The following is a 17,301-nucleotide window of genomic DNA, read 5'->3' on the forward strand; positions in this document are numbered from 1 at the left end:
CATCCTTAAAGCATTAACACCAAGACAACGCGGTATAAGCCTGAAAGTTTCTCAACAGACCATGTACTGTACACCAGCCGCAGAAGCCTACGCCAACACTTAATACCAATTTCAGCGCTATAGGATTGTATATAAGGCAGTTAACGTCATTGGCAGTTGACGAACTCCCCCCAGTATGCAGCGAATAGTGATGTGTACCTGACTGTCTGTGAGTGAAGTGATCTGATGTCAAATGTGTCCAGATGATGAAGAAGAGCGCAGTATCAACAACTTTCGCAATTTGAGAGGGTCAAATTGTTGACTTGTGTAAGAGTGGGTAATCTTTTAGGAATGTCACTGCTCATGTTGGTCGAAATACATCTACAGTACAACGTGTATGGCAACAATAGTGAAATGAAGGGACAGATGCCATAGACCTGGCACAGGACCATGCAGAATGATAACAGAGAGGGAGGATCGATGCATCATTCAGATGTCTCTGAAGGAACTCTGAGCAACATCAGCTGAAATTTGCGCAACTGTGGTTCTCCATGTTGCCAGACATAGTTGGTAACTGCTTGCGTCAAGCTGGCTTTCAATCCTATGTTGCATTGAGTCACCAACAACGAGAAGTAAGGTTGGCCTGTTATCAGGAAAGATCGCCTGGGAGGAAGAATGGCAAAGAGTCATCTTTAGTGATGAATCTCGATATTGTCTTGACCACAATGATTGTTGTAATCGTGTATGAAGACATACTGGAGAGAATGGACGAGAAGACCTCATTGCTGAGACACACAGAGCCTATATCAGGCATTATGGTCTGGGGAGCTACTGGCTTTAATGTCAAATATCTATTGGTGATTATTCAAGACAAATTGAATTTCGACAGTATGTTAACAGGGTAATCAACCCAATGGTTGTTGCTCTCATGATGAACTTTGAAAATAGCATATTTCAGCATGATAATGCTCGTCCTCACACTGCAGTCATCACCATGGATGCTCTCGAACACATCACAACACTACCATGATCTGCCAGGTCTCCGGACTTCAAGTCCGATCGAATATCTGTGGAATATGATGGGTTGAAGAATATACAATTCTCCACAGCCACCCCTTACTATTACACAATTGAACCTCAAGAGTTCAACAAGCATGGAATGACATTGCTCAAGAAGAAATCCAGAATTTTATTGGCTCAATGCCTTAAAGAATTCAAAACTGTATTTCAGCTCGTGGAGGTCACATTCTCTACTGAATTTTGTAATGAAGTGAACATGGAGGAATCTGAATTTGTTATTGCATCACTGTCAAACACTCTTCCTATACCTTCAGTTTCAGCTTTATCATTTCATCCTTTCATGGTGTTGCAATTTTCATTTTGAGTAGTGTAGTAATATTAGAACAGCATTACACCAGTTGAAAAGACTTTACTATATTACTAAGTGACAATTTTTGTGTCTCAACAAAATTATTACATGAAATAGGTCATTCGTTATCTATTTGTGAAATCAAATGGATGCATGCACTGTATAGCACATAGTAAGAACCTTATGGCGGGGATAAAGGCTAACTAGTTATAAGTGGAAATGTAATGAGAGAGGGAAGCTTTGCACTCCACTTTATTTTTGCCCTCACATGTATAGTAAGTTTCATGAGATAATGAATGGCTTATGAACAAATTAGTGTCGTGCTTGTTCAGATAAAGCAAGGATATATTGAATATCTACCTTCGTTTTTTATATTTAATATTTTGGATTAACTGAAAAATATCTCACAATCATGCCATGGTATGAAAGAAATTCATTAATATGTCACATCAACGGAGGTGTATACGTCATCAAACATCGTAAGATGAAGATTACATTTGAAAAATATCTGTTGAAACCGCCTTCGTTTCTCAAAGAGAACTACAGCAAGTGTTGGATAATCCCATAACATTTAGTTTAACAAAGCCAACTCATTTGCATTCTTCTATATAGTGATAATTGCGGCAGAGAAAATAGTAAATTATAGCTATGCAGGACTCCAGTTTTTAAGAATTAAATATAAAAAATTGAATGGCTTTATTTGTTGTATTAATAAGTTTACCATAGTTAAAGACACTTGTATTAGTTTAACTCCTGTTCGGAGAGTATTGAAAATTCTTTTCATCTGATTTTAGGGCATCTAATGTCCCATCTCCCACAAGACTCGAATCTTCAACCCTGAGTGCCACCCTGTTTTCAGTATGCCTTCTAGTGGAATCTTTCGAAACTTATCACAACAGCATGAATAGATAATAATAATAATAATAATCATCATCATCCATGACGCAACAGCTCATAAGAGGATCAAGGTCGACTGCTGATTTTACGTCTTCATGCCTGATCATTCATCCAGTATCAGAGTATTGTGTGGTTAGCACAATGAACACAGACAGCCTTATAGCTACCTACCATCGTATTTGATAATGATAATTTCCTATGTTTGGTTCTGGTGTCTTGCTCCATATTTTGTAGTGTTCAATCTTGGACCACTTTTTAATCATCTCTCTAACAGAATACCTGAGTATTCTGAGAGCTCGCTCTGATCCAGTATATTTTGTAGTTGCTCCTTGTCTTGCAAGCTCATCAGCTTTTTTATTTCCCTCAATGCCAGAATGCCCTGGTACCCAGATGAGTTTACACTGTTCGTAATAGGTTAAGTAAGGTTTGAAGAGGAGGTGGATCGGTGACAAGTGGCACTGATAACATTTGACGAGGATATAATATATTAATGACAAGTACCACCATGGTCAGTGATAAGGTTAGGTAGGGTTTGATGATAGATCTCTGTGGCGAGGAAGTTTCTACATTCTTACCGTGTCGTCATCTGCGATATCCTGTACTTTTTGTAATGATCAGTTTGATTACATAGTCTACCGGTTTGTTGCCACTGAAAGATTTGTCTAAGAGGTAGATTGGCTAAGTAGTGTCATTCTTTACCAATCTGTTGCCTCCGCCTGAGGAAGCTCATGGCATTCACTACACGTGGATGGTCCAGCGCAGTAAATGGGAGTATTGCGCAATACTATAAGGTTGTAGGAAGTCAGAAACATTCCTTGAAGCCCGATGCGGGCGTGAGGTCTTCCTCATGCATGATCAATGCATATGCACCGATATAGCATGTTCAGAACTGGCAATGTTATAAAATCCCCCAGGAACATGGGTTTGGTTAATTTTATATTGAATTTTATGTAGACAGATTGACATTCTGGATGGCAGCATGTCATCTCACAACAGGTTTCTTCTTTTTCATTATTGTGTTCGTCATAGTGGGTAAAATTATTATAGTTCGACAGTGTTTGTTGTTTTATTACATATGTCACAGTTGTGAAAGCTTACCTGTACTTTAGTGTTAGGTAACAGTTGATAATGGCTAATGATTCGTGTGAATGTTTAATTGAACATTATCATCATCAGCTTCAGGGCTTAAGCCGTAACTGACTCATTCCGGTCCTATGAATTGCAACTGTTGTATCCATCTCCTTCACGGTCTGCCAACAATTCTGATACCTTTCGGTTTATAATTAAAAATTAATTTTGGGATGCGCTCATCTTCCATCTGTTCTAAATGCTCCATTCAGTCTTTCCTATATTGATATATTTTTTCTGTTAATTTGAATATTTTGAGTTCTTTTCGAATGTCATCATTTCTTTTCCTAACCCATGAAGTATATCCAGCCACACCTCTCAAAAATTTCATTTCTGCAGCTTCTATTCTGCGTTCTTCTTTCTTATTTAGAATCCAAAATTCTGCACCATACATCAACATAGGAACTATTACTTTGTAAAAATTTAAGTTTGGTGTCTTTCTGCATAGTCTTTAAACATCTTATTGTACCACATATGTAACTAAATTTATTTATTTTATTTGTAAAATCTTCGTTTTTGAAATATATGTTGCAACCAAGGTAATTAAAGCAGTTGACCTGTTTGGTAGGTTTTCCTTCTAATATAATTTTTGCTCTTATTGTTTCCAGTCCTTTAAATGCAAATACTTTTGTTTTATTGTAATTTTTTACTTATATTTAATTTGAATAAGGCTCTTTGCATATTATCTTCTGAGCTACAGATTAATTGAACAATTTTCGATATTTTACTTTTATTGTTGGTTAGCATGATTGAAATATGAAAACAGAATTGATGAACATGATAGACTGGAATAAAATACTACTGCAGAAATACCACAGCTCAGGATCATCTCAACGGACTCGCTTCAATGACTATTAAAAAATTACTCTTCAAGGAAATTACAAATGTTCCAAGTTTTATGATAAAGTTACCGACATCTTTGCTGCTAAGAAAGAAAGGAGGATAGAGTTGCACTACAAGTAAAATTATCAATCAGCCAAGACCATGTGGTGAGTTGACATGAATTCGTATTCTTTATTTGCGTAATCATTTATTCATTAGTAATTGTATTTTTTTCAGTGAATCAACTGCATGGTATTTCTTATAATGCATATAGGGTATGAATTTCAGATGGCAGGAAATTAACATGAAGTCATAATTACCATCATTGTACATCACCTGGTCAGTTTTTTGTAACTTCCTACACTCAAAAATTTGTACGAGTCGCCACTGTGATAGATTAGTGACAAGTGTTTTGCGCAAAAATGATACAGGGTACAAGTAAATGTCATGTCCATTATCCCTCTATTCTCCTACAATAATTGCTCTAAATAGACCCAATGAACGAGATTGGAAAATTCCAAAAGGAAATGAAAGAAAAGGGTATATAGGTACATTAGAGGTTTATGAGACAGTACAGGAGTAAACCATATCAATTTGTGGAGTACAGGGAAAGAATTTAGTTTTGTCCACTTTGGCAAATTGTTTAGGAGAGAAATTTAATTTAGCATATTATTTCTTTGTACGCCAAATCTAAAGTCTCTCATAGCACTTAGACCATTTACATTATGAGTCATTTGTAGAATTAAACTGTATGGAATTCTACTCCACTCACTTTTGGAAAAGAGTGGACAAAACTCGTTTTTTTCCCTGCATCCTTCATTTGAGAAATGATAAAATATTTCAATTACAAGAAATATATATTGTCAGTGATTTATTAACAATCGTCATTTTGTGATATTTTACATATATAATTCAATTTATTTATATATTAAATCTTAGCACTAATTTATAACCTTGTTGAAAATACTTTCATATTAACCATAAAGGTCAATTTTTTCTTTCACATATTAAGCCTCCATTTAGTATCAACATATTACAAAGCAAATGGAATATATGTGTATTCAATAACTGTTAATGAAAGAACAGCGTGTATTGTGATATCTTAAGTTTTCCACTTATATTTGATAATCAATTCGTTAAATACTCTCAGTAAAGGAAAGTACGAAGTGAACACATCTAATAAGCATTTAAATACTTTCAAAAGTACTTAATTTATTCAATGTTCGGAAGAAGGTGATGGCAATGGAACCGTTGATGATGCTTGTGTGGGTGATGGATCAGAAGGTACCGGTATCACATGTGTGTCTATCACTGGTGGAACATGGAAGAAATACAACATAAAACCAGCAGCTAGAAGTAAGTGTAGACCCAGTAGTACTGCAAGTATGATGCAGCGTTGATCTCCTTGTACTGCTGGCCAAGCAGTCATCAGAAGCACCGAGCCAGAGAGGGTAGCACCAACTGCCACTAGCAACCACTGCAACCACTCAATCTGTATAACCCAAAGCACAGAAACTGGAACATATATTGAAAGTGAATATCCATATACACATAGAATTTCCAGGAATGAAAGACGTGTATCTTGACCACGCCACTTCAAGACACCCCACAGTCCAATTGGCACTAGCCAAGCATAACTGAATATAGCCGTGGCTGCGTATGTAACAGCATGAAAATTGTATCTCCAATGGTATTTTCCCGTGTCCGCTACATGGATGTAGTTAGCCAGATTTCCACTTATAGCTATCGTAAAGACTAGAGTAACACAAATCCAGAATGGACCGTATAAGTCTGGTTTTGGTTTAATGTGATGCTGCAAGTAACTAACACCTGGACGAGGAATCATAGACCATACTATTCTTTCTACAACTTTTTTTGTGTCCACGTCGAACAACTGTTGATAATATTCAAATGTCCAAAATGACGCCGACTGCTTTCCTTCACCACCACCTAAAAGTTCAGATTCTGGTCCTTCTCCGTCTGAACCTGGGGTATCTGGAGAATGATTGAACGTTAATGTATGCGATGACTTCACATCTAATTCAGCAGCTCCTCCAATATTAGAAAATTCTTGAAACTGAAGTTGCGATTCTGCAGTCTTTTGTGTTGTATCTATCTCCATATCTAATAAGGAAGGTTTCGATGATGCCATGTCACTTTGACAAATCGACTTAACACGATCTGCAAAATAACTTCTTAGTCAATTTCCACAACCTTAAATTATCTCTCAACCTGTATATTTCACAGTGTCATTTGTTTTCACGCTTGTCATAATCCTTACACATACGAAAATTACTGTAAACTTCCACCCAAACTTGTTTTACAACCTCAAAACTTGCCCACGTAAAGATCGCCCACAATGCACCAGTACTACCAACATTCCATGTAAAATTGTTCATTTATAAACGTTTCAATATGCCACGAAAGTACATTTCAATTTACTTAAACCATAACAATTATAATAAAATTAGATGTACATTTATGGTACTTCAACAGATTAAACCTGCTGAACGTTTCATACTTTTTACCTGCTTTGCAACATAAATTTAATTATCCATATATCCGAGCTTGATCTTGATAACGGATGGTAGCCATATTGAAAGTATGGAAATGGCGCGTGGTCTGACGGTGGGTTTGACAGACGAATGGTGTTGTGAATGTGTAATAAATTCAGTAAATGCTAATGAATAAAATATATCTTAAGACTTTGTGAAATGATCACTATTCGGCGTAGTAAGTAAATGGGTTTATTGCATGATGTATATGTATTCAAGTTGAATAAAAGGTACATATAATTATCATTAGCTTAATATCATGCACTTTACAATATTTCGACATTTCAGAACACAGATTCAACCCTTTCCCTATTACTTCAAAATTCCAACTTTGTGCACACAAAATAAATTATTGACACAAAAGTGCAAAATATCTGAAAATAACCTCAAAATTGTAGCACATAACTCTGTAAACACGATGTAATTACTGCGAAAGTTATAACTCCACCAAACCCGCCCCAGATACCTACGTTTATTACATCCAACCGATGATTTTCGCAGACATTTTCTCACGAAATCATCGTATAACCAGTGGTACCATTATTAAGTTGTACTACGTGCGAAAGTACTTCTTTTTTCGGTTCAGGATAAATCTATTTGTGTAGCTATCTACCGGTACCAAAAAGCGTACAGTATATGGAAAGCATACCAAAAGCCAGAACAAACCAACCTTAACCTGTCACTAGTCCTCGACTTACGAAAACTCACCTTATTTATTTTTCCAGATAGTAACTTATGCATTAAGTACTTATGTAGGCCTATATTTATTTGTAAAGTTGTACAATCTCTCAGTTTCATTTCGTCATGAAATAACGGAACATACGTTAAAATTAACTTTAAACTGTCACAAGAAGAAGATACAGTGCGATCAGATGAGTGACTCAGTGCCAGAATTGTCTAAACCACAATTACGCTGAAAAAAAGTTATTGAACTCTAAACTTAGACGTCGTTTGTTAAAATTATATGCTCTCAATTGGAAATTATTTCTCTTTTACCATCATATAATATTTATCTAATACATGTACTTTGTCACACATATAAATGATAAATTCCAGTCATTCTATGCAGAAATCAGAGGATTAAAAATTTATGGGTTAGGCAACTCTGGAACTGAGCCACTCAGATATGCTTTCCCCTGCGACACAGAGTTTTTCCTATGAGCGAGCCCCCACTCGTTTGCCGCACACTGGAGGGAGTAGCAAGCCAGCTTGCTTACTGCTGAAACGTCACAGTCGTTCCCGGGTGTGTTTTGTGTTGTTCCTTTCTTCATTCTACAGTATACATAAAGTGTATTATGCCTCGTGAGTTTACAATGGCACAGCGTGTCTTTATTTACGATTCATATGTGTTAACCCAGCTCGTAAAGTTCGAAGACGGTTTCAAGAAAGATTCCTGGGTGTAGACGCTCCAGATCGTAAAACAGTTTATAATCTTTATCATAAATTTCAGGAAACTGGAAGTGTCTAGCGTAAAAAAAACAGCATAGGGTTCTCATCAAAGAAAGATTACATGACATTCGTAATCGTTTAGAAAATTCTAGAAAATCTCTTCGTCTTCTTGCACAACAAATGAGACTTTCATATAGGTCTGTGCAAAAGGCTACTAAATTATTGCCCTTCAAGCCTTATAAAATACCTGTGGCATATGCTGTTCAGCCAGGTGATCCCATACGTGGGTGCACATTTTGTGAGTGGATTTTGGAAAATGTAATGAATAATTTCCTAAAGAGATGCAAAAATGTGTGGAGAATGAATGCGGGCAATTTCAACACCTCATTTAATAATTTGGTAAATAATGAGCCTCATAAATTTGTTTGTGTTTTGTTGAATGGTTGGTTTGTTTTATTGTTTTACCCTCCCACTAATCACTGAGACCTGGCTAACTGGCTAACAAGTGGCGCGCTCACACATAGGCAAAACATTCCGGCAGAAAACAAAACTGATCATACTGTATTAGGGAGTAGGCTATAACAGAATAATTATTACATCTCTCCATTCCTTCAATAGAGCGCTGCAATAATTATTCCATTTTTGTTTTGTTTAAAAAGTTTAATAATGTGAGATGATGATAATGATGATGGTGATGATGATGATTATTATTATTATTATTATTGTTGTTAAGCTTATTATTATTATTATTATTATTATTATTATTATTATTATTATTATCTTATTTTCAGGTAGTGCCCTATGTCAAATGATTCTATAAGGATATGGATGACGATATAGTTAGAAAATTAAAAAGTAGGAGAACTTTTCCACCAGGACAGCTAAATGAATCACCACGAAGTAGGCATAGGAAAAGTTTAAGAAGTCAAACAATCGCCTTCTTAAACATTGACCAACTTAAAAATGACTTCATCAGACCATACAGAGAATCTACACCACAGAGAGGGAAGAGAAAACCAGCCGATAATCCAGACAGCGAAAGACGGTTATCCAGAAAAACAAGAGGAACGCTAGATAATGTCCTAATACAAGACATTACTCCAATTAAAAATGATAATTCTGGAATTAAAAATGGCCATATCATAAGTAAAAGCTTTACATTTCCCAGAAAAACAGATAAAACTTTATCCAAGGCTCACTCTTCAAAGAATTTAGCAAAAGTATGTGGTGATTCATTTGATAATAAGCTCTCCAAAAGTCCCATACAATCTCGAATGCTGTCTCTTGACGAATCTTTGCTGGAAATGGTTGATCTGGACATTGCGATCAAAGATTACTGGAGCAATAAAAACAAAACTGTAAATGCAGATAGTGGAATAGCAGATTGTGAAGAAAGACTTGGCACAACAGATCTTTCTGCTCTCAGCGATAGTGAAATTGTTAATGATGTCAAGAAACTTGCAGAACAGGAATGTGAAGGTACTATAAAATCCAAAAATAGCGTGCAGTGCACTTCTAAAAGTACAGTGGTTAGTGATATTGTTAGTGATATTGTCACTGAAAATTTTTCAAGTGAGGAAAAAGCAGTTGATTCTTCAAGAGTTGATATTCACTGGGACAATGATTCCATGATTGAAGCTGCAATATGTGACCTGGATGATGCTATTCCATTGTCAGGAACTCTTCGTTCTAGTAACATCCCATTGGGCGAGAAAATAAAATTAGCTTTAATCAATAATGTACAGAAGCCAGTGGTACCAAAGCCAAAAGTTGTACAAGTAAATGTTGTATGTGATACATCTGCGAATTTTGGTGTGGGGCCTTTCTTTGGCTTGCCAGTAAAAGTAAAAGCTCTGATGGAGAAGTATAAAGGAATTAACAGTTTGTACAGTAAGTAATTTTACAATACATTTTTACATCTTGATTACACAACTTTTAACACTGTATCACTTCGGAATATGTATGGTAAGACTTTCCTGTGTTAAACTCCAACGTACCTCATTTACATGTTTCGACCTATTTATGGGTCATCCTTAGAACTGGTCGTTGTTGGTCTTGGCGCCTCTTGTTCTTTGAGAACAAGTTTGGAGTTTAACACAGGAAAGACTTATCATACATATTCCGAAAAAAACATTTTTATTAATGTAATCTTCATCTTACGATGTTTGGTGATGTATACACGTCCGTTGATGTGACATATTAATGAATTTTTAAATACTATTATAGTCACAATCATGCCATGCTATGAAAGAAAAATTTCACAACCTCGAGCGGGAATCGAACCTACTCTATAACAGAGTCGCCAGTATGAAAGGATAATTCCAAGCCTTTGGTGTGAGACGAACTCGATAGCTCAGTGGTAGAGCGCCTGACCGGATAACAGGAAGTCGCAGGTTCGATTCCCGCTCGAGGTTGTGAAATTTTTCTTTCATACCATGGCATGATTGTGACTATAATAGTATTTAAAAATACATTTTTATTACTTCTTAAGGTGCATACACACATATTGAACAAACAATGAAGGAATGACAAATGCATTCGCTGATTGAAATCGGAATGTGTGGACAGCGCAGCAAAGGCAAACCGATCATTTGATTTGCCTTGTCGGTACATCAAAGGGAATTGGTATTCGTTGTGGCTGGGATTTGCCACTTGTCTGCAGTTCGTAGCAGAACGTAGCGGTTAGTTTAATTTTATCAACAGGATGTCGAAACTTGAGTGGACTGAAGAAGCTGTCATCAAACTTATTAATGTATATAGGAAGCAGGAAATTTTATGGTCATATTTTGCAAGTAATATTTCGAAGTCTGTTTTGACAGAAGTTGTGAAACTGTCCCGATTCAATTCGGCGTAAATCATGAAGCAAGTCAGTGTCTCTATCCCCAATCGATTGCGATTTTCGTAGAGTGACGTCTACCACCATCGCCTTTTGTTTTTTAACTTTCTTTTTGTTAAACTGCCTACAATAATAACAATGGCTACACTTGCTATAATTATATCTTCGTCTGCTATTACTGCGGATAATCAGCGAGCGCGAATTTTCTCCGACCATTTGCTGATGATTTGTATGTTGCTCCAAACAGTGAACAAACAACGAAGTTTTGCTTCATCATTCGTTCCTTGTTCGTTCACTACCTGTATACACACCTTTAAAAGTCAGTATGAACTGTACAAATCTTACGAGAAGATCTCTGCGAGGGGAGTGTGGTCCTTGCAGAGGTTAAGCTAGTAACTTAGTATCTCTGAAATATGGTGGATGGGGGTGGTGTCATTGGCCGGCTGGGACAAACAAGGCTGTCATTGACCGGCAGGTTCCATGTTGGGGGTTGGTTGTAATAGTGGGGGAAAACATGCATTCCTTGCTCAGATCTTCTCCTAAAATCTGAATAGTACACCTTAGTGATTCTTCTTCCATTATTTATTCTTCTCTTCATCTTCTTCTCGTCCTTCTTTTACTTCCTCCTGCTCTGCTTGTATATTCTCGCCATCATCTTCTGCTTTCCCTGTATGTTTTCATCCTCTTTTCTTTCTCCAGCTTTTCCTTTATATTCTCGTCATTCTTTATTGCCTTCTGCTCCACATGAATATTCTCGTCTTTCTCCTGCTTTCCCTGTATGTTTTTGGCCTTCATTTCTTTCTCCAGCTCTCCTTGCATATTCTCGTACTTTTTTCCTCTAGCTCTCCCTGCATCGTTTCATTGTCCTCTACTTTCTGTTGTTCGTTCTTCTCTGCAAATTCGATTATGCACAATGTTCAAAACATACAGAGGTGAGCCTGCCTGGAGAGAAATAAAAAATAGGTTGCAGCCGCCAAATTACTCTTTAAGGAACGACCACTCACATAAATTGATGGAAAGAAGACAGAGGACGGACACTGGAAAGTTTTCTTTTCTCAATCGTACTATCAGGGACTGGAATGCTTTACCTGCAGACTTACTAAAGGCTTTACCAGTAACCAAAAATGTACTTAAAAATAGTCTTAAGGACTTTACTAAAGACAGTAGTATATTATGCACACTATTTAAAGTTTGTAATTGATGTTTTGTTATTTTAAGTGTTGTGTTAGTGGAGTGTGTTGTGTCAGTGAAGTTTTATAGTTTCTAGTGATAGAGCAAAGTATTTGAATAGTGAAATGTTTTGAAATGAGGACAGTATCAGTGAAATGTGTCGTAGTACCAGTGCAGTGAGTGAGTTGTCAGTGAAATGAGTGTAGTGCTGTAAGGTACTTGTACATGTATGAACATATCATACTCGTGGGTTTTAGTTCGAACTTAGTGTTAAGATACAAATTAGATTTACTTTAAATGTTAATTTTAAGTGATTGTGCTTCATTCAATTTAGGATGCTCCTTGTTAATTTTATTATAGGCTACTATTGTTATTATTATTTATTATTAGTATTAGTATTAATTATTATTTATTTATTATTAATTGTTATTATTGAGTGTAATTAGTTACCACTGCCCCCGGGTATTTACCCATTTACATACATACATCTTCTCGTCCTCTTTTACTACCTCCTGTGTCTGCTCCTATTTCTTTATGCCTCTGGACCATGCCATAAATTGTCGACCTGGTTGGTGAGTTGGTATAGCACTGGCCTTCTATGCCCAAGGTTGCGGGTTCGATCTCGGGCGAGGTCGATGGCATTTAAGTGTGCTTAAATGCGACAGGCTCATGTCAGTAGATTTACTGGCATGTAAAAGAACTCCTGCGGGACAAAATTCCGGCACATCCAGCGATGCTGATATAACCTCTGCAGTTGCGAGCGCCGTTAAATAAAACATAACATTTTTTTCCTTGCCATAAATTGGTAGGAAGAATCCATACAATTTGTGATTGGCCGATAATACTTTCTGCTGAGAGAAGTCATGTGCTACATTTTGAGCTCTTGACAAATGATGCCAAGACCACTGCTGAGGTTCCCTCGTCAGTTGCAGTTTTTGGCTGACAACTAAGTGGCTTGTCTTGAACAGTCCCAACTATGAAGTGGGACAGTGCCGTGTGAAATTGATGGTGTTTCTGGATGTCGGTTGTTGATGTGGCAGATGCGGCTATGATGTGGCAGATCCCCAGATGTCAAGATCACTTCAATCTTCTCCTCTTTCGTCATTGCCATCTCCAGTTGCCTCAAGCATCACTGGTAATTATAGATTTCTGTGCCAGTAAGTTCTGAACCACAACAGATATGTCAAATCTGTTGGTAGCAATGAAGTTTTGAGCAAATTTTGTTCTTATTTGATATGCCATATGACCCTTTCCCATTTAAAAACATGTGACCTTGATCCATGATGGCGATCATTTTCCGGAAATACCAACAAAGGTCGGCCTCCTCACCCATTCTTTCATGGTAAACTCAGATCTCTAATTTTTCCTTCCGCCTCCAAACTCAAAGGGTGTCTTGGGACTTTTGACTCACTCTATAAGTATTTCTCGAGCATGTGTATCTTCATCACGCGTGCAATGGAAGTGAACATCTACAGCCGCAAATAAACAAAGAGAAATAAAAATCGTCTCATAACATTGATAGTGTTTTGTCTTTTCTTCAGAGTTTCTGTTTGACTGTTAGACAATTTCTTTTTTTCCAGAATGGCAAGAAGAATGTTTAAATATGTGTGCTCTTCAAGAGAGGAAGAATCTAGTTTATGCTCTTCCAACAAGTGGGGGAAAGACACTGGTAGCAGAAATCCTCATTCTCAGGGAATTGATATGCCATAGGAAGAATGTTGTATTCGTACTTCCTTTTGTAGCTATTGTTCAGGAGAAGGTAATATATCCGAATTAGCTTATATCATGAATCTAGACAAGTAAACCCTTTCAACTTTTTGGAATGTCATCATCTCCCTATGTTCTGTTTGTACATTAAAGGTTTGCATGGGTATGGGCCAAGCCTCCAGGTCTAAGCCTGGCATGGCCTAGGGATTGGGTTAGGGCTGAAATCTTCCGAATTTAGACTGCATGTGTTATAGTCTTCTCCTTTATAGTCTATTCCTGACCATACTAATTGCATATTAATTTTAAATTTAAGAAAATTTAAATAACATGTATTGTTTTTGTAAAAACTAGTGTCAGCTGTTTAATATTTTGTACTCATGTGTACTTATAATGGGCTTTAGTATATATAATCGGTTTTTTAATACATAAAGCATTTTGCAATAGGCGTTTTCCATTCTTCTCTGAAATTGTAACACTGGTCCTTCTGTAGATTTAATACCTTCATTGCTGTTTGTGTATTATCCTTCCAACTTGTTCTAGTACTTCGTCTCTTACACTTTCTTTGAGGTATGCTTTCTAGAACACTGTCTAGTATTTTGTCTCCTTGCATCCTCTTTACATGCCTGTACCATCTTAGCAGTTTCAATGTTATCACATCCAAAATCGTCAGTTAAAACATGACACTTCATCTTCTTTTCTTGTCCAACACTAATTCCTTTGTTTTGAATTTTTTCACTATTGAACGAACAGGTGGATCAATCCTAGGAAAACTTTCTTGAAATTATATCTGATACTGAATAGATGATCCATATTTTAAAAAGTTACAACAAATGAAAATTCTTCTTCTTCTTCTTCTTCTTCTTCTTCTTCTTCTTCTTCTTCTTCTTCTTCTTCTTCTTCCTCCTCCTCCTCTTCATGCATTAAGCCCTACTAAGGCTTATTGCGTGCTCCAAATTATTAGTTCATTGGTCTTTCCATCGTTTTTTTTTGGTCTGCCTATGTTTCGTTTTCCTTCTGGTATATAATTTAATATTTTCTTTGGGTATCTTCTCTCATCCATTCTGTCTACGTGATCTAGCCATTTTTTTCTGTGATGGTCTATTTCTTCATTTAGGTTAAAAATCTGAAAATTCTTTGTTCTGTATTAAATCTCTCAACCATGACTCAAGCAACAGACACAAACAGAGAAATGAAAGTCGACACTGCACTCAACAAACTTACTGCACTGAAACTCAAATCAGTACTGTACACAGTAAAGGCTGGTCCACAATAAAACGGAAATATTGTTAAAATAAATGTATTCCACTGCCACCAGGTATTTACCCATTTGCAGTGTGAATAAATACATACAAATGTGAGCATTCACAATTAACAAGAAGCTTGCCGGAGTCCGGGAACGGGAACGTGAAGGTTGGCCAAGTTTTAACTTTTATGTTCTCGTTTCCAGTCACAGCCTACTAGATTCTTTCTGTTGCCATCAAAAAGCTATTTGGTGATTGCATATTTTGTAGCAATCAATTCAAATTAATCGAAACACAGTTCTCGATACATTAATGTTTGCCGACGATCAGGTTATTATCGCTAAAACAGAGGATGCTTTACAAAGAGCCATTTATAATTTGCATATAACCGCCTCAGATTTCATTATGGAAATCTCAAAAGAGAAAACAAAAGTCATGGCATTTTCGGGAGAGAATCCAATTCCAAGTAAGATCATGATAAATAATACTTTAATTGAACGTGTTAATTCATTTAACTATTTAGGTTATAACCTCTCTTACATCACTGATGAAGATATGTCGAACAAAATATCTAAATTTATAAAGATCACTGGCGTAATTAACACCGTCTTCAAATCCTCCCATGTTCAGAAACATACAAGGCTAAAGGTATATAAAACACTAGCTCGACCGGTCCTCACTTACGGTAGCGAGGCATGGACAATCAGAAAAGCTGATGAGCAAAGGCTGACGACAGCTGAAATGAGGTTCATGAGACGAACAGCGGGGTGCTCTTTGCTGGAACACCGTAAAAATCTGGACATATTGCAGGGACTAAAAATTAATTTTGTTCACCAATATCGACTTCAGTGGAAAAGCCATGTCGAAAGGATGGATCGCACTAGATGGCCTAAACAGATTCTTACTTATGTACCAAGAGGAAAGAGGAAATTGGGAAGACCACGAAAGCGCTGGCATGAGACCGTAACATCCTGTAGGGTCTAATACGTGACGGATATGATGATGATGATGATGATGATGATGATGATGATATTTTGTAGCAAGGAGGCCATGATAAAATTTCTTCTTCATCTATTGCTTGTAACTAACCTAAAAATTCCGTAGAATCACTTTCAATATGTGTACTATGTGTATATGTGACTAGACTACAACTTGAATTCAATTTTTAAATATTTCGTGTCATAAATTTTGAAGTTGGTTAACATGTGTTTATGCTGGCTGGCTTCTACTCATGAGAGAATGCCATTGGCAATTATACACACATAACATCAGAATGCGTAATATCGACTATGCATATTGTTGTTGACATACTGATATGCAGAGCCGTTTCTGTTCTCAGTTTATTGTGAGTAAAAAATCTTCATGTTCACGTTCTCTGCTTCCCGTTGTCATTCTGGTTCTCGTTTCTGGTTTATTGTGGATCAGCCTTATCAAGACAACATGTCCTTGAATGGTGCGTGTGCAACTAGGAATTACTGGGACACACGTCCCGTAAGTGAGCGGAGGAAGATAAAATGTATGCAATATACTTTCTAGTGCTTATAAATCCGAGATCTAGTGATTATACCTTTTTAATAGTAGTGTTATAAATGTTAAGGGTGTTTGAGAATAAGGTGCTTACGAAAATATTTGGGGCTAAGCGGGAAGAAGTTACAGGAGGATGGAGAAAGTTACACAACACAGAACTGCACGCATTGTATTCTTCACCTGACATAATTAGGAACTTAAAATCCAGACGTTTGAGATGGGCAGGGCATGTAGCACGTATGGGCGAATCCAAAAATGCATATAGAGTGTTAGTTGGGAGACCGGAGGGAAAATGACCTTTAGGGAGGCCGAGACGTAGATGGGAGGATAATATTAAAATGGATTTGAGGGAGGTGGGATATGATGATAGAGACTGGATTAATCTTGCACAGGATAGGGACCAATGGCGGGCTTATGTGAGGGCGGCAATGAACCTTCGGGTTCCTTAAAAGCCATTTGTAAGTAAGTAAGTAAGTGTTATAAATGTTCATTTTTTTTCTTTTACTTATGCTTTTGTTCAATAAAATTTCATTTAGTGTTGTCATAACTATTATTTCTATCTTTAATTCCTTTATCATATTTCCCTTTGTTTAAATATTAAATCGTATGTATTCAACTTCATTTAATAACCTCTTCATCTTTGAAGCGGCCATAACTATATTATTGGTATATTAAGGTTGC

The 17,301-nt window shown here is 36.7% G+C and overlaps 2 protein-coding genes across 2 annotated transcripts in view; one reads left to right on the forward strand and one right to left on the reverse strand.

The window, feature by feature from the left end:
* Positions 1 to 5,039: 5,039 nt before the first annotated feature.
* LOC138698476 (protein YIPF1) lies at positions 5,040 to 6,576 on the reverse strand. The gene has a single exon (XM_069824428.1). It carries the CDS (start codon positions 6,345 to 6,347, stop codon positions 5,412 to 5,414), a length of 936 nt encoding a protein of 311 aa, XP_069680529.1. The 5' UTR covers positions 6,348 to 6,576; the 3' UTR covers positions 5,040 to 5,411.
* Positions 6,577 to 6,806: 230 nt separating this feature from the next.
* Positions 6,807 to 17,301, forward strand: part of mus301 (mutagen-sensitive 301) — a gene marked incomplete at its 3' end in the record, with an annotated part of 89,526 nt that continues 79,031 nt past the window's right edge. Inside the window, 3 exon segments of the mRNA XM_069824435.1 lie at positions 6,807 to 6,928; positions 8,931 to 10,029; positions 13,726 to 13,904. Coding sequence (XP_069680536.1) covers positions 8,964 to 10,029; positions 13,726 to 13,904 — 1,245 coding nt within the window.

The sequence above is a fragment of the Periplaneta americana genome, chromosome 4, assembly GCF_040183065.1.
Source record: "Periplaneta americana isolate PAMFEO1 chromosome 4, P.americana_PAMFEO1_priV1, whole genome shotgun sequence".
Lineage (NCBI taxonomy): Eukaryota > Metazoa > Arthropoda > Insecta > Blattodea > Blattidae > Periplaneta > Periplaneta americana.

Excerpts from the sequence above, each read along its gene's own strand:
- LOC138698476 (XM_069824428.1), bottom strand. The coding sequence starts at position 6,347 with ATGGCATCATCGAAACCTTCCTTATTAGATATGGAGATAGATACAACA.